Source organism: Syngnathus leptorhynchus, chromosome 4, assembly GCF_054491065.1.
Source record: "Syngnathus leptorhynchus isolate UIUO chromosome 4, UIUO_Slep, whole genome shotgun sequence".
Taxonomy (NCBI): domain Eukaryota; kingdom Metazoa; phylum Chordata; class Actinopteri; order Syngnathiformes; family Syngnathidae; genus Syngnathus; species Syngnathus leptorhynchus.
Window position 1 is genome coordinate 10,826,832 of NC_141198.1, and position 23,550 is coordinate 10,850,381.

Consider the following 23,550-nt stretch of genomic DNA (forward strand, 5'->3'; position numbering starts at 1 on the left):
TCACAGATAACGGCTTCACCGACGGCAATTTCAACTTTGACTGTTGGCCCGACAAGAAGAGCACATTAAATCATTTACTCATTAAAGATTCTCTCTTTCCATGAATCTCTCTCTCTCTCTCTGTCCATCCACTATCCTCCCACCACTTTGAATTACAACAGATGGCTCCTCAATGTCTTTTTGCCAGTCAGTCTATTCCTCCATCCATCACTGCAGTCCAGACTTTGATAACCTCAACAACGAGAATAAGTAATAGTGGGCAGGCTGATATTTGACGTCAGGATGACACCTCGAGACTGAGGTCATTCTCGGACATTCATTTACCAGATATTCCATCTTAAGTGGTTGTTCACCCAAACTTTCCCTTTCGCACTGCATGGGAATAAATCAATAAATAGAAGAGAAAAGCTCACACTATATCTAAATGCTGCTTCAGTAAAAAACAGATAGGTGAAGTGCAAAATACACAATTTGACACGTGAAGGTTCATAATTACAAATTGCCTTTGCGTATGATCCTGTCGGACAAACGTAATGGAGCAGTCAAACTGCTTCTGAATGCTCGAGTGGATCTTCTGATGATGGATGACAAAAAGCGCATTTTCCCAAAATTCTGAACTGTACAACTTTATTCGGCTGTGTGATTTTTGCTTCATAATTTTTCATTTTTTATTTTTAATAAAAAGTTGCTATTGATTTTTGCACCGTTAAATCGTTAAGATGTTATTCATTCCACAATGACAGCATGAATAAATCAGTATTCACTCAATTATCACACATTTGAATTTGCTTCAATCGAACCCCCAGGTCACACACACTTGCACATCCCCCACGGCACCTTTGCATGCGTGATGTCGAATATAGTTGTGAATTCGGCAAATGTTTCACCTTGTTAGAAGCCTACAATTATAGCACGGACCCCTGAGGCAAACCTAATCTCAAAGTGAAGGGAAATCTTCTATTATATCAAGCGAAATTACTGTGAGCTTTTCTCAGCCTATTCCGATAAGATACCGATCAGGCAAATAGATTGGCTTTTCCATTATCTCTGGAGTGATCTAGGAAGGCATTGGGTAGATAATTTGCTAATGTTTCCTGTGACCTCTCCAGTTTTAAATGTTGTCTTTGGCTACATGTCAACTAAAGCCTTGTGCTTACCACGGTGTAAAGATTCGCTCTTTATTAATATTCTCAAACACACAAATGGGTTTTTACATTTTATCTGTTACAGTATTTTACAAAGTATAGTCGAGCAGTGTGTGTGTGTGTGTGCGTGCGTGCGTGCGTGCGTGCGTGCGTGTGTGCGTGTGTGTGTGCGTGTGTGTGTGTGTGTGTGTGTGTGTTCACAAAAACAATAATAATGCCAAATAATTGGAGCAAAATGCAAAGAGGGGGAAAAAATAAGATATTGCTAACTAGGCAACTGAAGTCCAATCTATATTTCAATGAGCAGAAATCTGCTCTCATTTCCTGACATTTTGAAGTGAGGTTTAATTATTTGGCATCTAATTAACAAAATGAAATGAGCTGCTTTGATGTGGGGAATTTAAAGAAATAAACGCGCAGGGTGAAATCATTTTAATTATTGAGTTACTTTGTCTTTCTTCATTAAAGTAGGTGCACAATTTCATCAAGACATGGAGCGCTCTATAAACACCAAGGCTTAGCTTTTTGAATGTTTTTCATATACGATTTAATTTCATTCAAATATGCAGATGTATAAAAAGATTTGGAGCTTCGTCATTCAGGTGCTGCAGTATCGCTTTTTGACAAAATTGAGATCAGCATTTTGTATGGCTCAAATAAAAGTGAAAGCTTTTTCTGATTGTGATCTTAAACATATAAAATGTGTTTCAAGGAGAAATGTCTGCGGTATATGTGAATCAAGATAACTGAATTGACACTCAGATTTAGCAATCGTGGAACCATCAATTCAGAACTGACCTTTCAGCCTCGACAAATTCATCTATTGGTTGTGCCGCACATTTGTTCTGAATTTAAACCAAACACCAAGCAACCAACCATTTTCAATACCAATTTGATCCATATTAGGGTCACGGGTGCAAGGCAGGGTACACCCTGGACAGGTCGCCGACCAATCCTCGAAAGCAAGCATTCACAAAGACCAATAATGGCAACTCCCACTTCATTCTGCATTTTAAAAGCTCGTTCAAATGTATTCAATTCAGTACGTTTAGTGGCCCGGTGCCACCCACTCCTCATGGAGTTATTAAATCAGTCGGCAGCAGTGTGGCTCTGTCACAGCCGGTATTAGAACGCCATCCACCCCCCCCTCCTATTACCAGGTGCAGCCCTGTGATTTAAAGCTTTGATTCTGTTCAAATGACAACAAAGGTGAGCCCACAGTTGACGCTCCTAATTCATCATTCCCTGCTTGATAAGAGCCGGATTAATGCTTTTAATGCGACGGTTGCAGGCAATCATCCATTTTAAAGCTGGCTCCCCAGAGGATGCAGCTGAAAAGGGAAAACACCTGAAACACAAATGTAGCGGGGCGGGTGAAGGATGGAGGTGGGGGGGATGCATGGCAGGGATATGCAGAACACTGTACGCCATTATTTTTTAGTTAAGCATAGCACCAGTTTCCCCCATCTTGTTTAGCCTGTGGCATCTGGCATGAATCCGAGGAGCAGATGGTTGCAAGAACCCGGTTAAAGTTCGACCTAAATGATATCATTTAAAAATCAGAGCTGTCCTCAAAAATATATATATATATTTCTTCAATATTCATTTTTTTTTTTCCCAGTGTTTTTCTGCCTTAATACCTCATTACAAAGTCATTCCATGCTTAACATCTGCTGACTCCTTCACCTTTGCTCTATAGCCTCTAACCTGTGCAGAGGCATGGGATTTGCAATGAAAATGATCCATTATCCAGATGTAGCTGGACAGAACCAGCTCCCTCCAGCTGTTGCTCTGATCTCTACTTTAATTGTCTCTGAACTGTCGCCAAAGAAAACTATGGACGATGAGAAGACAACTGTTGCTCTGGACAGAAATAGGCTCATGTGAAACTTGACATTGCCCCCCCACTACCCCATCTGACCCTTCTTTGTAACCTTTAACCACATTTAAAGAGGACAGCATTGCTTGAGAAAATATTGGGTAATCCTGCCAAAACAATGGAAAGTACATCTCTCCATCTCTCTCGCTGTTTCTTTCGGTCAATATTGAGAAAAGTGTGGTCATTTCCCATCGGTCATATAATGTTGATATTTGTGTAGTTGGCAAATAACTTTCTTTGGCCATTGTAAAATAAAGTGTTTAACCTTCCGTGCCATCTCTTCCAAAATTGTTGCAAAATGAAAGCAGCAAGACATTTCTTGCATTGATTAACAAGTTGAGAGGCAGAGAGGTGGAAAGGCTAAGACTAATGTGAATTAATGACACTCTACAAAAAGTGGTGTCAGGAAATAAATGGAGAACAATGTCTTTAATTAGACATGGTAATTAAGGACAACCCTGAGTGGCCGCTTTCATCTTGAAACAAATGGATGTATTATTTTTCTTTGAATTAATGCAGAATCCTTTCCATCTTATTGATTTACATTTGGGGGAAACAGTAGCAGTAAAGATGAGCGTTGAGAGGTTTTTTCTTGTTTTTTTTTAAAGACAAGGCTGAATAGATCTTGAATGCCATTTACACAGGTTTCAAGTTGACACTCACTTCAAATGAATTTTGCTGGCCTATTTTATTTCTAATCACATTCAAAGCCTCCCTTATTTGCATTAACAGAGCATCAGCTGCGTGCTGTTAACGCTTCCCTCAAATGTCCTGCCAGTATACCATATTATGATTAATTTATGAATGAATATGCATGCAATTCTAAAATGAGCACTTCATAATTAAAAGCAAAGAAAAATAAAGTGATGGATGACTTTCTAGTTGATGCCCATTTATATACTAAATAGACACTCACAGATTTATGTTTGATTATCCGAACGTCAAAAACTAAATATATATATATATATTTTATTATATATATATATTTATTATATATTTACTCAGAGGCTCTCTGCTCACTTGAGAGAGAAAATGTAGATCATCTAATCAAACAGGACAGGAGAAATTGTAACAAAAAAAACTCTGAATCATTGAAGTGAAGTATCAAATCCTAACATGTTGTCGTGTACCGGAACAACCTACAAAGTGTCTGCGCTTTAATGACGCTACTAGGGCAGAGCAAGGTGCTGCAGGCACAAGCTCAGAGCTGTGATGTTTCATTATCATCCCCCGTTAGCTGCATTGACAACACAGTAGGCCGCTTTAATTACTCCCCATCAGTGGGGGAGTCAGCGCCACTTCAGAGACACTCTCTAATCACCCCTCTTCTCGTTTCCTCTGCAGGGCACTCATTGTCTCCTACATACAGTATCATTTCCCTATACTTTATGACCACCATTGGACTAGAACGTGGAAGCTTTGCTTTGATTGGCATTTGGGTGTTTTAGCCCCAGGAACAGGCTTTCTCTTATGACATTTGCAACGCATCTGCTCAATAACCCTGCAGAGCTGATTTCACTCAGTTACTGTTATTAAGAAGGAAAATGGACTTTTATTAGGGGAGCCCACACTTTCTTCACCCCAGCCAATTCATCCGGCTCCTCCGAGGGAATTTCTAGCCCTTCCCAGGGCAGCAGGGAGACATAATCTCTCCAGTAGGTTTTGGTTCCTCCTGCTAGTGGGACGTCCCGAAACACCTCCTCAGCCTGATCAGATGCCCGGACCATCTCATCCGGCCCCCTCTCAATGCGGAGGAGCAGCAGGTCTACTCTGAGCGCCTCCCGGATGACCAAGCTTCTCACAGGGGAAACTCATTCCAGCTGGATCTTGTTATTTTCGTCATGACCATAGGTGAGGTTAGGAATGTAGACCAACTGGTAAAATGAGAGCTTCAACTATCAGCTAAGCTCTCCAGAATCATCACAATGGACCGACACAAAGGCCGGGTCACTGAAGACGCTCCACCACTCAAGATCATTAGGGACTCAGAAATGCCTCCAACCACTGGCTTAGGGCTGGGTACTATTATTATTTTGAGCAGTGATAGTCAGTAGTAGTTGTGATCTTTTCACCATTCCTAGTATTTTCACCATTAGCATTAGCAATACTGTTTTCATATCATTTATTTGTGGTTTCAAAGATATCAAGACTGACAACAATATCTTTTACATCATTTTTCCAAGGTCTTTGTGTATATACTGATATCTGATGTATTAAAAGGGAGACAGTAAGACAGATTGTTTGTGCACTATAAAAAAGAGAAAAGAAATTGGGAGCCGAGTGTTAAAATTGGATTATGCCCTCCTACTGTACTTCCAAAGTGGACAAGAAACCAAACACATCATTTGTGAATGCACACTAAGAGGTCAGCTCAGGAAGCTCCAGCGAAGACTGATTGCATCTAAAATAACTTGTGTCTCATCGTTTATGAGCCATACTGAATTTGTCCTAATGGGAAATGACTTGCAGCACAGCCTCTGCACAGATGATGGGGATTTCACTGTTGACAAAAGCGGTTCAGAGGGGACAGCTCGCATTGTCTTCTTTTACTGCCCATCGGGCAGTATACAAAGTCCCCCATCCCTCCACTGTGTGCATGCCAAGGCTCTTTGTTAGCCTGAATGCAAGTCTATTCATCTCGGGGCGAACAACACAACACAGTAATAACACAGTCATGAGTTTTGACTGATGTCATTGAGGCGAAGTGCTGCCTCTGTAAGCTGGAACCAGCGCCGGGCCCGCTTGACCATCGAGGCCCACTGACCTCGGCGTGACCCGGTTCGGCGCTAACGCCGCTGCTGGCTCTTTACAGACTCAGACCAAGCATCAACAACAGCCGGGCTGCTTAATGCCAAATCCAGGTTAACCTCCCGACCTCCCTCGGCCCCCCTGCCTTCTGGCCAAACACAGACATGGGGCTGATGTTTCCCCAGGCCATTTTTCACAGCTAATGACGTGGAATAATATTGGTAGGGCTCGTTGTGCGACGCATCAGCACTATTCATTTTTCCTCCGCAGTTTTGATTAGCACATGCAAACAAAGTCATTACAGCTGCCCTAGTTCCTTCTTATGTACACTTTTTGCGCTGGGCATTATGTTCTACATGCATGAATATGAAACGTACGGAATACGGTAGCAGATGTCATGAGCATCCAACAATGCTGAATGGTTTAGGAGCTGTTATTATATGGGAACTAGGTCACTATTCAAACCCACTGGCTCACATTGACTGTTTCGAGTGACTATTGATTTTCTGACTAAAGCAATGACTTCATTAATATCACCATTAGTCTGCCATCTGACATAAATGGGTAGTTTGGCGGCGCAGACCGTAATTCCGGTAGATATGAATCACAAAATTGGATGCATTAAACATTCAGTACATTTGACAACAAACGTGCACTGTAGTCGTGGTAAAAGTTGCACTGCGCAATGGGGCCATTCAGTTGGCCTCGACGCTCACAAACATTGCTATACAAATGCTGTGGTTTACTTTGAACTTCATTTTTGAAAGATGAGGGGAACAAAATCAGCAGATTCCTTTTTCCTTGGGCTTTCAAAACAGAATCAACAATGAGTGAAGGATTATTTTTCTCTTTGATCCAGGGATGCCAGTTTAGTTAAAACAAAAGAACAACGATGGGCTCGTTTGCATTGCAGAATGCATAGAAGACTCACTCTCCCAAAAAACACAAAAGAAGTACAGTGTGTGTGTGTGTGCGTGTGTGTGTGTGTGTGTGTGTGTGTGTGTGTGTGTGTGTGTGTGTGTGTGTGTGTGTGTGTGTGTGTGTGTGTGTGTGTGTGTGTGTGTGTGCGTGCGTGCATGTGTGTAAGCAGACTAGAGAAAAGGAAATAGGATTTGAGATCTATAATAAAACTGTAAATAGCGTTTCAAGATTAGTGACAGGCGGGAGGAGGTGACAGCGAGAGTCTGTGAAAAGTGGATTTCCCCTCCCCACTGTGTCTATTTTGATTGCAGGAGCCTTGACAAGCTTCGACTTGATTGTGAGAAGGCGACATGCACAGCCGAGCCTTGATGACTTTGTTTGAGGCATGTCGAGATCTTTTGGTGACTGAAAGGAACACAAATCAGGATTACGTATTACACAGTCATATTCATCCAGTCGGCATTACGGGCTCTGAAGTGTCTGGCAAGACGGTGTTGTTGCCTTTCCTCGCTCCCTCTGCGTGTGCTGTAATTGCCAAGATCTGGCTTTCAGAGAGAGAGAACCATTTCATTTGAAGTCATACAACCCAGGGATGGACGCCGCCATTCTGCTCAAAATAAATAATTTGGTGGTGTCATATAGTAAGCAAAGAAATGGCCCAAATTTGTCAAAGACATCTTTGTATTTCTCCATTGCCTACTGAACAATCGGTTTTACCCCAAGCAGCTTTGAGTAGTCAAAAGCAATCAATCAATCAATCATCATAATAATAAGAGCTGTTGAATGCCCCCAGAAAAATAGTCAAGAATAGTAAAGCAGATCATCTAAAAGTGATTGCCCCTGAGGCTATCCACTTCTAAAAATCAACCAAAACCTTTTTGAAATATGTTTCAGTAAAACGCAAGACATCAGTTAGGTGAAAAATGAAGTCACGCTAACACTTAGTATATGTAGATTTAAATGTAATATGAAGCAATGAATAATTGATCTTGGGCAAAGCTCACAATGGTCTGCTCTCAATGCACAATTAGAGTAAACTGGATGGACCCCTACTTCTGACACAATGGAGACGAAAATAACCTCGAAACAACTCCAGAGGATGTATAATTTCAAGTCAAGTATGATATCATTCAAACCATGTGCCATATCTGACCAACCCTATATATCATTCTTTTTCTTTTGCTTTCGTAACCTTACAAGAGCTACAGTAGACAGTCAAAGGGGGCAGGTTTTATTTTTGAAGAAGAAAAAGTGGAGCTGCCAAACGCCCTTCAACTGACTTCCTCCCCAGCCCCCATCGCTCTTATACAAAACTTGGCTGTCGCATCATCAGGCGCCATTAAGTCATCGCATGTGCCTGACACTGGGGCGATGTGTGTGCTCTGGCCCTCTCCCAGCCCTGAGCCTTTATCACCATACAACCTCTCTGTGACAGACAGGACTGATCTCCCTTGCAGCTACCCTCCACCGTGCCAGTAAAAGGACAGCATTGGAAAAGGTCCCCCGAGGGCCACTGAGGATGGACTCATGAATCAAACATGCGCCTGAAGCTTGCTTCCTATCACCCAGGTCAGCCCGAGCATTAATACGTGGTGGCTCCAGGGAGCTACCTAGTGTGACCTCCCCGGTTTCCCTCAACAGTAGGGCACTGACCTCGGGTGCCAAAGAGGACCCTCCCTCCAATATGATCACGTCACATTATGTCCGCATACTGAGAAGCGGTGCCACCCGTAATGACGGGGATGAGCGAAACCAAAAAGAATAAAAGTGAGTGAATGCATTGGATTGTTGATTTTCTTTTTTGTGACGCTGAAAACGGGGGATGATGAAACTACAGCGTCAGGTACATTGGGGGGGCACCACCTCTCAAACCATGTCATTCTATCCGAAGACAGTCCAAACGATGTCTTAAGATCCAAAACAGCGTGAATGATGAACCACAATAAAACGGGAGAGCACTGGAATAAGACTCAACGCTAGCTAGGAACTTGCTCCTCTCATCAATATTGAACGCAATCATCTTAAGAGAAAATCCAGCATCTATCAAAACCTGAAGGAGCTTGACACAAACGGCGCCGCCCGGATAAAACATAACCTCGTCGGAGGGGGGGGAACAAGTTGCAGCAATGGAGCATGAAGGATCAAATAGACTACAAAAAGGTTCTTTGATGCAATGCCGGGCCGCGTGAGTAAAATCGACTGTGTACGGGGCCTTCCAAAAACACCACCAATCTTCATTGGCCAGACGGGGTGTGATATATGTGACTGTCTTGCAGCGTAAATTAGGCAGTCCAGAGCGCTGCGTGCTAAAGCATGACGGAGGCCGGACAGTGCACTAACTCAGCCGGCCCGGTGCCATGCGCAGCAGCTTCTCTGTGCTGCGCCGTGCCATAAATCACCAGCTGGGGGGAAATGAATCGCTGTCCGTCTGAGTTGGACGCACCAGCTGGCACCGCTATCACCTGGCCAGCAGGAGCCCACACCGACACCGGAGCGAGTGAAATCAAGAAAAATGAGGCATGGAGGCAGACGGAGCCATAGCCCCGCACTCTCTCATTAGTCTCCTCCGGGCTTCCTCCTCACTGAGCTCGTCTGAAGTGAAAGGGCACACAAAATATATTTCAGAGTGTCACCTAGGGGGAGGAAAAAAACGGGGGGGGGAAATGATCACCCCCGGTCTCCTCACAAATCTATGTAGCACCATGCTGGCAGACAGCATTAGTGTTTCTCTGGGAGGCGACGGGATGGAGTGCAACTCAGGGAAAGGCCGAGTCACTACTTTGTGTTATTTAATGGAGTCTGCTATGTGAACAAAAGCATAGCCATACAGATATTTTAATCTGTTAATTCATTATTGATTTTAGCAAGACATTCTGGACAATTCTTTGCGATGGCCTTTTTCTGCATTCCAAGGCAAGATCCAAAAAGGCTCTCTTATCATTTTCACTTCCTGACATGGCCACTTTTTCTTTACACATTTGATTTTACTGGAAGCAATGACTCAAACCGATTGGGGATTCAACTCTACATCCAGAAGTAGTTAACAGGAGAAAATAAAAGGTGTTGTGGAATAGATTTACACTTTTCAATATTGCAGAGTTGCTCGTGGAGAGACCACTTATATGCTGACCGCTGCCATTATGAGGAGCTGTGTGGGTGTCAGAACCGAGGTACTCGTGGAGAAAATGGCTTGAAATTACATCAATACAGCCGCATTCAAAAAGTTGGAGTGATCTAAAACAGGATAGGTTTGATCTTTTATGGACACTGCACTGCTGCTGTTTACCTCCAGTGATTTGAATGAGCCACTTTTTTTTGCATTCATCTCCACACCCCCATGAGAGAATTCATTTGTAGCAAAGGGGACAGTCAAAGTCAGGATACATGATGAAAAAGAGGGGCATTAGAAATGAACAGATGTCGCCTCGATTGACAGCAAATTTGAGGCTCGGGGCACAACACGGGGTTCCTGCATGTGATTGGCAAAGCCAATTTCCTGCCAACATCCACGTCCGTTCTCGCCTAATTTCGCTGGTGGTGGATGAGCTCGTCTCTCCTGTCCACATGAACCCGCCTGTCACAAGGGCTGTGATGAATGGCAGGAAGGAAGCGAAAACGGACTGGATTCGGTCGGAGGGGGGGGGGCACGGTGATAACTGGCCAGCAAATTGACCTCAGGCTCATATCTCACCTTACTGTCCCTTCCCCTCCCTGTGGCTGTGACCCCCCCCCCCCCCCCCCCCGCAGATGTCCAGGTGTACCTTTACATATCTGCAGCGCACTCATCAGTCGTAGTAGACTACGGCATGACTTTGACACATGCTTTGACGGGGAATCCAATTCCATCAGTGTCTGAAGGTCCCTTGGATAAAGCAGATAGCGTCCACTGAATCCCCTCCCGTTTATATGAAAAGGGCATGTACCGTGTAAAGGTCAGGTATTTTAAAAGAGATGCATTTGATATGGAGGTAGATAACAATCACAGCCTTGTGAAACTGGCCGTCTGCTTAGTTTTCAAAGAATGTTAGGCGTATACATCATCTGCTGTTTTTCACCTTCTTGACGTGCTTGAAATTTTTCTTTTACACACACACACACACACACACACACACACACAACTAAATTGTAAATGCAATGTTAAATAATATAGAGTGAAAATAAGAAAACTCAAGCCAGACTATCAGCATTTGAATGTATTCAAAAGTCGACTAACTTTTTTTGTTTTTCCACAGCATTTCTTTGCCATAGTAAAATGAATGTTGAATGAACAATATATTCATTTGCATTCAGTTACATTCAAGTTAAACAGCTACAAATTTGGACAGTTGACAGAAAACTGTTCCCTCTGCTCGGCTGCATCTACATTTGGACCGGTCAGCCACCAATAACCCCCTGCTGAGAAATAATTGGATATTGTTAGCATTGCTAAAACAACACGTACACACAAAAAAAGGGAGTGCTGTTTGTCTACCGATGGATTTGTTGTTTCCTTTATTATTTTGTTAATGTGTCCAATTGTAATAGGTCATGCTACTTCTCTGTCAATCCCACGGTCAATTAATCTTTTCTCAATTAACGACAGTCTTTTTTTTCTTTTCTTTTTTTTTTATCGAGCCTTATCTTCAGGTTATTGATTGGCTGAAAAGGCCTTACAAGGATTATGTTTTGAGTTATTGCACCACCTGTTGCGTTGACAGCATGCAAATAAATGCATGAGTATATCGATTTTTCTACCAAACATCATTGGTATGGATATTTAGAATGTTTGCATTTTTTGAGGGGAGAATCGGGGGGGTTGGTAAGATCAAATTATTTAAATGAGTGTGTACCTCTGGACATAGTTCTCTGCAGCTGCCACTCTTGCCAATTTTCACACACACACAAACCCAACGTAGCAACATCTTCCCCTCAATTCCTCCAATTCGGCTGCAATCATGCAGCTATGCAAATGCTGTGTACTGAGAGTTTGTTGTTAATCCCAGCTGCCTGAGTCCTCAAAGTTGACCACCCAAGGGAGGAAGTCATTTCTGCAGACACAGCCTCTACATTGCCAAAGAGTGCCCGCCAACTCCGAGAGACCTTGAGAACTATATACTAAAACATCCATTTTCAGTTGGGGGACATTTATAATGGTGAACAGAAATCAATCACACTAAACCCTGCACAGACCTACTGAATATGTCTGCTTATTTGGCTGGGGGGGGGGGTTGAGCCACCCCCTCAATCTGATCCACATTTCCGGAATATTCATAATTCATCATCTTGGATTCCTGACATCTGCCACTGATTGTGCCATCGGGTCGGCTGGATTTAGCCACTCTCGGGAGCTGCGTTAATGTGCTGGTGGGCCAACACATGAACCCCGGCTGGGGTGTGGGGGGGGAAGAGGATGGAGGCCAGAGCGGCAGGAGGCTTTCACACTCCTAATGTGTAATTAGGAGCCAATTTGGAGTGCTGCCTTCCTCCGCTGAAATTAGCTGCCTGTTATTAATCGGGGCGACTAGTTCAATGGCACGATGGGCTTGGTGCTAATGTAACACAAAATGTTCTTAATTATGGCAGAGAGACGGGATGCGGCGCCTCCATTCTGTTCCAGAATAGCGGAACACGGGCAGAACACTCAAAACGCAGCATTTACTGGGCGATATCGAATCAAGTTTTGATTCTTTCACCCTAAGGATGCTTTCTCTTTTTTAATATAGTCTAGCACTGACATCATATCGAGAATAGCGAGAATAAAACCCTGAGAGCTACACCGCCCATGAAATCCATTTGCAATGGCTGAATGTCAGCAGCACTTGAATGAAAGATTGTCCATATTATGTGATTACAAGCGCTGGTCGTCCTTTGGAGAGTTAAGTGCTGTGACCCTGACCACGCTCATCAGCAATTGTGTCCTCCTGACTACACATGAGAATAAATACTTCAGTGCCCATTTTCATCCCGCTTGTTCTTTTTGTCCCTTCCAACCAAGTGGAAAAGATCAAAATGATGAAAATCCATCCAATCCGACTGGAACTAAAAGACAACGGATTGCCAGAAGTGGGACAATTCCACGTTTCCAGAGAGGGATTAGACAGAAAGGCACATTTGCATGATAAACTAAAGGGAAAGGAATAGTGATGGTCACGTTATGTTTTTGTTCTTTTTGGCCACAAACTTAATCAATATGGTGTAACCACTGTTCGAAGCAGCCGCGCAGTGAACTCCATGATGCCTCATTTCCTGCAATGAATCTATAATGGCCATCCAGTGACCAGGCATCCAGGCCATCTATGATGGTAGAACTAAAAAAAAAAAAATGCAAATAACTAAAGCTACTTATATTGTTTTTATTATAGCAGGACCCTTACAAGTACTTTATTGCAACGAGAATTAAATAAACGGTAACTTATTCACGTACCTGAACACGAATACGGAATGTTTGCGTATCAATGATAACTCAACAGGGATGAACACCAGCTTAGTTTCAGTTGTAACTATTTTTTAGTTAAAATGGTGACAGATTTTCTCAGTTGGTGCTTTTTGTAATGATTTCAAACTGCCATCACAACAAGGTTCCTTTAAGTGCAATCATAACCTCTTTTGTCGTTCTGGTGTTTAACAACGCTCGATTGCAAATGTATGACTATTATGGGAGGGACGGTTTTTCCTATAAATATCATCTCAACAGGCCTAAATCTACCAAATGGCTCCTTGAAAAAATTTCCCCTGCAGAACAAGAACCCTACCAGCTGATTTAGAAACAGTCGACACACGGTGAGAGTGCGCGTGAGCGCTAATGACCGCCTCTCGTCCATGCAGCTTGATGATCTCACACTGAGGTCATCATACGCTGCAAGGCCGGCTGAGCTTTTTAGTCTTCTGGAGAAAAAAATAAATAAAATACTAACAGTGCAATGGGATAGTCGACTACTCAAGCGTTATTGATGGAACAGTGAAGAAAACAAATCTTATGTAGGGTTCCTGAGTGAAGTGTTGCTCAGCTTGAAACAGTGTCCAAGTAGCACAAAGAGCACACACAGTTAAGACTGTAGAACATTTTGAAATAAAGCCAATGGAAAAATCCGAGGACACGTTTGCTGAGGAAACTTTCAACGTATGTGTCAAATCGATATTTTCTTGCTTCAATGGCTTAAAGGTTGACTTCTATACGTGACGATTAAAAATGTGACTTCAACCAAAGGTTGTTTTCGATGACAAAGGTTAACACTGCTATGAATTAAATCACATAGACCAGGATTCATCTCCTAGTGAGCAAGCTTCATGGAATGTGTTCAACTTTGGAGGTTCCACTGTATCTCAAACGTAGGAGGACAAAGTTCTGGCCCAGTGGAGAGAGAATTAACTCCACAGAGGGAGTCCCAAGGGAACGCGATATCCTGGCTTTGAGTGGGAGGGTATTGGACTGTGAGCCTTTGGGGAGCAGAGCAGAGGTGACTGATGGTGCACCGAAGCTCGTGTGTGGCACCTGGACAGCCTGTCACAGTTCCAAGTAGACAAAGTGACATTTGACAGGATGGGAGTTGAGACTGCAACAGCACAAGTCAAGACCGGCTGACAGGAAGGATGAGAGGTGTGCAGTTAAACTCAATGATTCCCCCAACGCCTTTTCAATCTTGTCAGCCTCCTCTTTCCTCTCTTTTTCTTTGTCAGCATGACCCTTTAAATATACCACGGTCTGGAGGAGGCTGAAGCTATCAATTAGAGTCATCTTGATGAGCCCGCGTGGATATTAATCAGCAGGCGTGTGACAGACCGGGACGAGAGAACTCAAACCAGCAGGCTCTTGAATTTTCCCGCTCTACATCACTAAACTAAACTGATATCCAATTATGCCCTCTTCGTCGACAAGCTAACAGAGCAGCTGCGAGTTGAAGAGTCTGGCCGTGTCAAAACTGGCCGGGCGCGAGCTAGCCAAAGCCAAAACCTTGAAGGAGATGTCACGAGAAGGCTGGAGTCAGACGCTTGAGTGAACGATGGTCCCCACGCTTGCCTGAAAGCATGACATTGCCAAAGGGGGGGGAAAAAAAAACACCATTTTATCATTCAGTGCGATTCGTGCCCTCTCTCCCTGTCAAACATGCCATATGTCCCCGTCACAGGTCGTCTTGCTGCCTTATCGGGTGTGACAGGGCTATTCACACACTGCTCCCAATCAGACACCATCTCCTGCAGGGGAGGGGAAAAAAAACTCCACCATGGCTTGGTGACAGGCTGTCAGGCAGAGGGCAGCAACCTCCACAGGGCTTCGGCTGAGAGGCCGCCCATCTGGGGAAGAGGCAGGGGCCAGGGGTTACAAAAAGGGACGCCCATGTGCCCCAAAACGTACTCTTCCCTTTACCTACTTCAGCCAAAAAGATCGAAAGCTTGAGCACATGAAAACATCAAATGAGCAGTGAAAAGTGTTCAAGTCTCACGGCTTGAAATTGACCTGAAATTTCCTGACTGAAGGTTGGAAGAGCTCACTTGGGATTTCCCACTCTGACCCAGTCAAAATTCAAGTGATTCTGCAAAAATCAAACATCTTAAACACTGGTACAAAGGTAAATGTTTGAAAATGAACAAAATGGCAGTCAACCAATGATCCAGACCAAACTGTGCTGGACTTTGAACATGACTCCATCCCCCCCCCCCCATTTTCAAATTCTAGGTTTACTCTTCAAGTAGAGATTAGAGTTTGATTCTGACTGAGAGCATGTTCAAGCACTTCTGGAGCCGGCATGTTTCCTTTGGTGCCAACGCACACCCTCCCTTTGATTTAGTAAGTCCTTAGCTCAACGTACAATAACACTGCAACCACTGAATACATTTACGAAGTGAGCAATCAGTTGTAAAGTGGGTTAAAAATCACACTTATCACCCCTGTGATGATATGCAGGGGGAACATAAATGGGTAAAGCAAGAAGAGCAGTGGGGCAAGGGGGAGAAGTGCTATTACCTGGTCTGAGTTATCTCGCACAAAGAAGCGGGATGTGTCACCTCAACTCCTCCGGAAAAAGACGCAAGCCTCCGAGCACACATTTTATGAAACATTTTCTGTGAAATGATTGCTAATCTATGCAAGAAAGCAATCAGCGGCTCATTCATAATGCATGAGCGACGAGATACCAGTTTTGCAACGCTTTTGGATTATTAGATGTTATCTTGCATGCGGCATCTGAAATATGAACACTCCTACCTGTCCTTTTGTAATTACAGGACGCCGGAGGTCTCCCGACAAAGTGGTGGAGAGGGAAGAAAGATGGAGAAAAGTCAGACGGACATCCATCGTAATGCGAGAGCAAATAAGTGAAGATGGGAATATTTGTTTCTAATAGTTTTGTAAATCCATTTGTGCCGTGACCTAAAAGCTCTTTAAATACTGTACATCAGGCTGACATTTTAATGGTCCATCGATCACACGCTGTCGTGTGATAACATTTTGAGATCATCTCCCCTCCTCCCTGAGCCTCTAATGGTGAAATAAAATGAATCCATTGAATTGGCTGCAATCCCAGTGAAATGATGAGAATCTATCTTTAATTTCAAAGTATGAATATGATGGAATTTTGAGCTGCTCAAATTCATGCAAATCAAATTTCATTTAGGATATTTTTGTTCTATAGACCTTGAAGTGCATTGAATATATTTTTGTGCCATTTTCTAAACCTCATTTTCAAGCCTATGTTAAAAAAAAATAGTAAAAAGCTATTTTGTTTCTTTATACAAATAGATTATGTGAGGATTATTGCTTTCACATTATTAAACGCAACCACAGTAACAAAAAAAAAATGCATTTCTGGCACAAGAACTGTGATTGCTTGCATAAACTGGAATTCCTATGAAACAATGGATGGATGAATACAACATACACTGCCTTTGATGAGCAAAATATATTTGCTTAAAGTGAGTTATCAAGTCAATCAATTGGATAAAACCCTATTCAAATTAAATAATGAAGGGTTGCACGACAGACTGGGAGAACGTAATGATTGCTTTTCTACTGCTTTAGACAAGTTCCAAGTAAAAACACAAGATTGGTAGTGCTTCAACACAAGCCTCCCCCCACGCACACACACACGCACACACGCAATGAGCCAAGGATGAAGGGTGCTATAAAAATCAATGAGTCTTTTCAAAGGCAACAAGAAAGAAAGGTGCTTTTGTCTACAATTAAACAAGTGTGCTAGTGGCACTGAAGGATGACAGTGTGTTGCAGGTACCCGCTTCACACAATCAATTACTGGATCAATATGACGACATGATACAATTCTGTGATGGAGAGGGAAAAAGAGAATGGCGACTGGAAGTCAAAGTGTGTTAAGGGTTGCAGATGTTTACAACAAACACAGTCAAAAGGGACTATCCACAGAGGGACCGGACCGCCCGGTAGAGAGTCATGTGCCGGGCATCCAACCAATCAAACTGTTGGAACCTTGCAAGAAAAATATGTATTTAAAAGGGTCACACATTTCAAGATGATTTAACACTCAGGAGAAAGTGAATACCCTATGCTAATGCTATGCTGTCAGAATCATTTTTGTCTTTAGCAGAAGTCAAACCAAAAAACTTTCTTCACAATATGTTGTATGCATTTGTGGGAAATGAATTCATCAGAAAAATTCACCTGTTTTTATCTATCTCTGGGAGGGGGGAGGCCATTTTGCCATTTACTGTCAAATGAAAATGACATCACAATTGCTCAGGTCACAACCAATCAAGTCTCCGCTTCAGAAAGTATGTGAACTGGATGTTAATGGGCAGCCCCAACCTATGATTGTCAAAACAAATTTAGGTGGTCATACCCTAACCCTTATAAACCAGAACTGCTTTGCCATCTTTTTGTCAAAATTGAGTTTTCATGATGAAAACAACATTTGTATAAAGTCAACAAAGGGCACCAAAGACTGCTTGCCTCAACCTCTTGGGTTAAGTTTCCTTTATGTGAAGCCGAGTCAAGTAGTTGCAATACCAATAAACTACTTTTAATGGTCAACAGGCCCCTTTAACAAGACTGTCATTGTTCATAGCTGGTAGACAGGCTAAGGTTACAGAGAAGACAGTGCTTTGTTTTGAAAGGTCACACATTCCAAATGTATGTTTATGCATGCATATATGCAATCCATAAAAGCGGAATAGCAAAGCTGTTTATGTAGATTGCAAATGTATGATTTTTAGAGCAAGAAGGAATATCCATAACTCAATGCACTCAGTTCCTTGGCAGTGCACTAAAAGCTCCCACCCTGCTCAATGAAAGGGTAAACACCCCCGGGAAGATCATTCTCAAGATCTTGACGTTGATGTTTCTTGTCTGGGTAAAAATGAGCCTTGCTGAGTTAATTTCTCTGTCCCACTCTGGCACAGCTACTGTAAATGTGTATGTAACATTAAACTGTTGTCTTGGATAATACAAGCGGACAATATAAATATATATAGTGAGGCCTGTGAGTGCAGAGTCGCACATGTAAACACTCTCTGTAGGAAGTCACTAAAACCCCTGTTAGTAAAAGCAGCCGCCATCAGCGACATGCCATGTTGTCACTCAGCTCGGGTTGTGTATTCAAACTTAATGGGTCCTGACAAGCTCTCCAGCCACCCACTGGGGGTCCAGAGGGAGAACGTCCCTGGTGAGCATGACCACTCAGCACATTCACATTTTAATCTTCATCTTAGATCAAATGATTTCAATATCCTCAATTTCTGAAACTGCAAAACTGCATTTAACATTGGCTAGCCTGCATTTCTCTGCAATATCACACTTCTGGGACAGCACCGTTGTTTAAATCAAATCCCTCCAACTCAGACATAAGCATCCTTGACCCCTTTTCACCACTTCCTATGTTATCTGAAATAATCTTACAGCCTCCTTAGATTCTATTCAGAAAGAAGCAGGCATTGACATTGGGGGGGGGGAAACATCTGTGGCTCACAGGAACAAAAAAAAAAAAGAGTGAGAATGAAAGAGAGCGGAGAGAGGCGCTTCAAATGAAACAGGCTCTGTTGTCTCGCCCTTGCCCCCGCTCCCTCTTGTCGATGCCGGTTCAATTGAAAAGCACAGTGGTAATTAAATTCCAGCAGGGGTTAGGGGCAACTGTGCAGTGTACTGCCAAGGGGGTGTGTGCATGATTGGGGGCGGTGATGTTCACTGAACATAAAGATGACACAATCCAAGGGGACAGAGGGGGCGGCAGGCAAGAAGAAAGGGAGGGTGACAAATGTCGTTTATTCACATACACCGCAGAACTTAATCTTCATGACATAAAAGGGGGGTGGGGGGGGGGGGGTGGAAGATGGAAATTCAAAAACTTGTAAATCCCAAGATGACCTTTTTCCAAACCAGGAATATTCCAAACAAATCCATCATTTGTATGTGCAGCCTTTGCAGTTATAATAAGCAAAGCTTTTGAGGTTGAGAGCTGTTCCAAAGACAGAGTATACAATGTTCAGAACGCGTCAAGCTTTAAAAGACGTTTTCAGTGAAGCTAAAAACTTGACTTGACTTAGTCATGATCATTTTGGTACTGTACAATCAAGAGTGCAGCGCTGCACTTGGGCAAACATTTAGAAACAGACGCTCCAATAAGGAGAATTTATGGAACTCTATCGCCATCTAGCGGCCAAAGTGTATTACATACAATTATCAGTCGAGAAGATGCACGATTCAATGTACTCCACTTTTTGCTCAGTTTGAAAATGTCCCTTGGTTCACTGGAGCAAACCTGAATATCAAATGTATTCACTTGCACATCCATGGCAATGTCTCAATAACGGCTTAATATTCCTAGAATATCCTCCTTTACAGAGAGGGGGGAATGCACTTGGACACCAGGCCCGCCAATACTCGTTTCCCAGCAGTCAAAGTCGCAGTCTTTCAAGTCCTGAATCGTAGTCTGGACTACCGTGGAGTCTGTTTCTACAAATAAAAGGCAATTCGTGATTGTAGATAGTGAGAAAGGAGAAATGATGCGTGAACATGGTAAAAAGTATTTGTCTAAACTAGAGTCCACTTAAAAATATATATTTTTTTCTAAATATATATTATATATATATATATATATATATATATATATATATATATATATATATATATATATATATATTTCCCACCCTCACACACAATTCAAACACACTACAACATATAAAACCACACTTTTTGCACACATTGTAAATATTTGAACAAAAGAAAATGTAAACATATGTACATGCATACGACGATAAGATGCAGGGCTTGGTGGGGAAGTGACATTGATGAGTCCGTGTGAGTGTCTGAGTGTGAGCTGTGGCTGATAGCAGCTCCAGCACGAATCAATTGAGTTTGTGTTTTATTTTGTTCTGATATCAAATAAATGACTGAATGGTGCATCGGCTGTGACTGTGACTCTCTCTTTTCCATGCAACAAGAAATTACAGTAACTGTAAAAACCCCATGAAAGATGATCCTTTAAAAAATGCAATACAATGGTGTGGTAAATGAACTGTGCAATTGCAGGGGATCGCTATACATTTTTTTTTTCAAGACGATATAAATCAGAGGGAATTTTCTAGACAAGGACCTACCTGGTCTCAGAAGTGTAATGGCACAGCCCCCTCCCCCTGCGCCAGTTAGCTTGCTGTGCAAACCCCTGGCGAGCGTGACCCGACACAGGTTATCCAGGGCAGGATGTCCTACGCCCATTACGTTCAAATGATGCTGGTTGATATCAATCAGCTCCTAGAAGTGCAATGACAAAAACAAACGTCAGCTGACCCTTCTGGTTAGGTGGTAGTCATGGAGATGAGATGCTTCATACCTCTAAAATATTGTAGTGCTCTCCTGTGATGGGCTCATTGGTCATCTCGAGGAGGACTTTCTCACAAGTGCAGGAAATGGCATCGACCGAGTCGAGCACCGAGGTCAAAATGGTGGGAAACTATGGGGATTAGGGTGATGAAAATGATTAACATTCACTTCAACTAATCCCAGACTTATTTTTAAAGAAGCCAATCAAACGAGAAAAAAATAGATTCATAAAACTGAACTGCGCTTGCCTGATCACAACAAGCAGGCTAATGTGTGCACACCTTCTGCTGTCGCCAAGGCAACAGCACACAGAGGTAATGGCAAAGAGTTTAATTTCAATATTTTATGACTGCACTCAATAGCAGACTCTGTAGCATGTGGCATACAAAGGAAAAGCCTAGGATATTAATTATAATATCAGCAGGTAGCGCACGGGGGAGGAGAAAACATTTAGTACCTTGTTAATTTTGTCCTTCACCCTGGCAACAAGCACCTTGGTGCTACGTGGCACTTTAGTGTTCGTTAGGAGGATTCTTAATAACGGCACCCTGGAAGACACAAAAAAGAAGGGTTGAGCTAAATTTGTTCATCTGCCCTGCGGAGATGACAATTTACTCCCATCGACATTCATTTTTGGAGGAAAAATATGCGCTGTGATTTGTGTGAACCCGCTCTGTGGAGTTTAATCAGTGCCAATACCTGCTCAGTGGTATTATCCTCCCGGCCAAGAACCTCAGCATGCCTCCTGCACAGAAACAAATCAGTCATTGAAGAGATAATCATCTGATGATAATGAACACTGGTGCCGCGCATAATACTCCAGTGATTCTATGAAACAAGTGTCCGTGGAGGCACAAAGGTGTCGCACAATTAGCATTGTACCATATGCCGGGCCTCACCCCATGTCCCTACAGCGTTGTCAACTCCAGAAGGATTACCATGGATGATCATTTCTCCTTGGAAGGCCCAGCTGTTGATCAACTCCAGGTCCTCTTGACACCATCTGCAAAAATGATTCTCATTATTTCCATGATAATCTGCCAGGATGAATAAATTGTTGTGAAAAAATTGTATTACAGAAGATAATACAGATAGCAATTGAGTTATTTTAGTTAAACGCGTGTTTGAGGATGCAACCCAAATGTGCCATGGAGTAGACCGCTATGATTCCACTCTCATAATTATATTGTCATTACCTGGCGGTGTGTTCCAAATCTTTGAGCGGAGCGGGAATGGTTCCACTTGCACAAAGCAGAGCTGCGGCTAAACACACTGAATAGGCTGCGCTCGAACCCAATCCTGCTCCGGTCGGCAGCTCTGACCACACGGATATTGTAAGGCTTGGCAGCTCACTAAAACGTGAAAGGAAAGAAAGTCGAATGTGTGAATAAAGCTATACTACTTTCACAATGACACGCCACAGAGACTTATTTTGCTTGACATCCATGTGTGGTACCAGATAGAATGGAAATTGTACAATTTTTGTCTGAAGGAGAGCCCGACCCCCTGGCTTGTTGATGGTCTCATGGCTTTATGCCATACTTTCAATCAAGGTCATTCTTTTGGAAGCCATCACTTCTGGCGAACATGCCAGCAATGTGTCAACGGCATTTAAAGCTCTCGATGACCCGAAATTCAAAAAAAAAAAACCCATCTCTATCCCTATCTTTATGGATCATCCTGCTCTGCCGTCTACATTTTGATCATTTTTATACTGGCAGACAGACATTTTTAAAAGGCCATAAAAGTGAAAGTTGAAAAAGAAATAAGGCATCCTCCAGGAAACTGCACTTGTTATCTGGTCAACCTCCACCTGCATCATCCTTGTTTACAGCTTTGAGTTACAGCAAACACAAGAACTAATTTCAGTTCTCTCACGTGCTGTTTTACACAGCCTGTAAAAGACCACATTTCCCACCATTTTTCAGGTTCTACATGAAAAGCAATAACAAGAAAACCAGCCGATATTCCGCAGTAAGGATTAGAGCGGTAACAAAGTCACGAGGGGCGCCTGTGTAAATCCTGAATGTAGAAATGTCAGGCCAAGCTTCACATTAAAGACTCAATTCGGAATCATACCCTGATCCAAATAACGAGAGGTAGATGTAGAGAAATGCCAAGGTGGCCATGTTGCTTGTATCCAAGTTTCCATTTGCTGGACCAACAAAATCACGCAGTCTCTTGACAAGCTCAGGATCTAGACGCTTTACTTCCTCCTGCTTGCCTGTTAATAGTAAAAACAACAACAATGCACAGAGGCCGGTCACAATATTACAGCATGCATGTCCAATATGATTGGGTGTGTTTACCAAAAGATTGTCAACAGGGAAGGACAGCAAGTTAATATTAAAGGTTGTGATGTTGCATGAGTTTGTTTCACTAATATCTCGAAAGATTGTGGGATGGAAACATAATATAATGCCAGGTATTTATTCTAGAACTTGGTAACGATTCCTTACCACGTGACAGTGGCAGAAGATCCTTCAACTCAGAAGCATCCCAACTGAGGAAGGTGTCAATGTTTGGGAGGTTGATGCACACTTTACCATTGTTGGTGGCTTTTAACTTCAAGTATGTTCTCAGATTCAAACTCACAGCAAGTGCGACCTGGAATGCATCAGAAAGTGTTAACAAGCAAAAAGTGTCAGTACCTTTGATTCATTGACAAATTACCTTTCCGTGTACAACTGCATGCTCTCCATGAAGAATTGCCTTTCCCGGAGCAGATACGATGCATTCTCTGATGTGCATCTTTTCACAAGAATAAAAAGTAGCCCGTAAAAGCAAGTTGCTATATAGAGCTAACGTTAACCCCTTCTTTTGAGAGAAAACAGTCGTTAGCAAATCTAGCTCCAATGCTTTCGTGGAGGATCAACGAAGATTTAAAAACCTTAAAATACAGTAAAATGCAAGCGCCATTCATTATACATGTCGGGCCTCAGTGATGGGGAATAACGCTGGCTGCTAACATCTCGCTCCACACACAGTTGACAAAACGGATGACAGCTCAGGACACATTCGGCCAATAATAACCAATCAGCTCATATCACTCCGTTTGTTCCTTGTCTTTTTAACCAATCACCATCCATGTTTTT

The 23,550-nt window shown here is 42.7% G+C and overlaps 1 protein-coding gene across 2 annotated transcripts; it reads right to left on the reverse strand.

Annotated features, from left to right (window-relative positions):
* Window positions 1–6,897: 6,897 nt before the first annotated feature.
* On the reverse strand, window positions 6,898–23,491 carry mvk (mevalonate kinase). Of its 2 annotated transcripts, none has more exons than XM_085910072.1 (10): window positions 23,129–23,491; window positions 22,915–23,062; window positions 22,535–22,679; window positions 21,652–21,807; window positions 21,355–21,458; window positions 21,155–21,200; window positions 20,913–21,003; window positions 20,466–20,585; window positions 20,233–20,386; window positions 6,898–7,098 (listed from the first exon to the last, which is right to left on the reverse strand). In XM_085910072.1, exons 1-10 carry the CDS (start codon window positions 23,204–23,206, stop codon window positions 6,923–6,925), a joined length of 1,218 nt encoding a protein of 405 aa, XP_085766198.1. In that variant the 5' UTR covers window positions 23,207–23,491; the 3' UTR covers window positions 6,898–6,922. The 2 variants fall into 2 exon arrangements, with proteins under 2 accessions (XP_085766198.1, XP_085766199.1); XM_085910073.1 differs by lacking the exon at window positions 6,898–7,098 and adding an exon at window positions 17,991–19,588 and having other exon boundaries at window positions 23,129–23,485.
* Window positions 23,492–23,550: the final 59 nt, after the last annotated feature.

Coding starts and splice junctions, on each gene's coding strand:
- mvk (XM_085910072.1), bottom strand. CDS start 23,206: ATGCACATCAGAGAATGCATCGTATCTGCTCCGGGAAAGGCAATTCTT. Junction 22,680..22,914: donor TCTTCTGCCACTGTCACGTG/GTAAGGAATCGT, acceptor TACTATTAACAG/GCAAGCAGGAGGAAGTAAAG. Junction 21,004..21,154: donor AGGATAATACCACTGAGCAG/GTATTGGCACTG, acceptor TGTGTCTTCCAG/GGTGCCGTTATTAAGAATCC.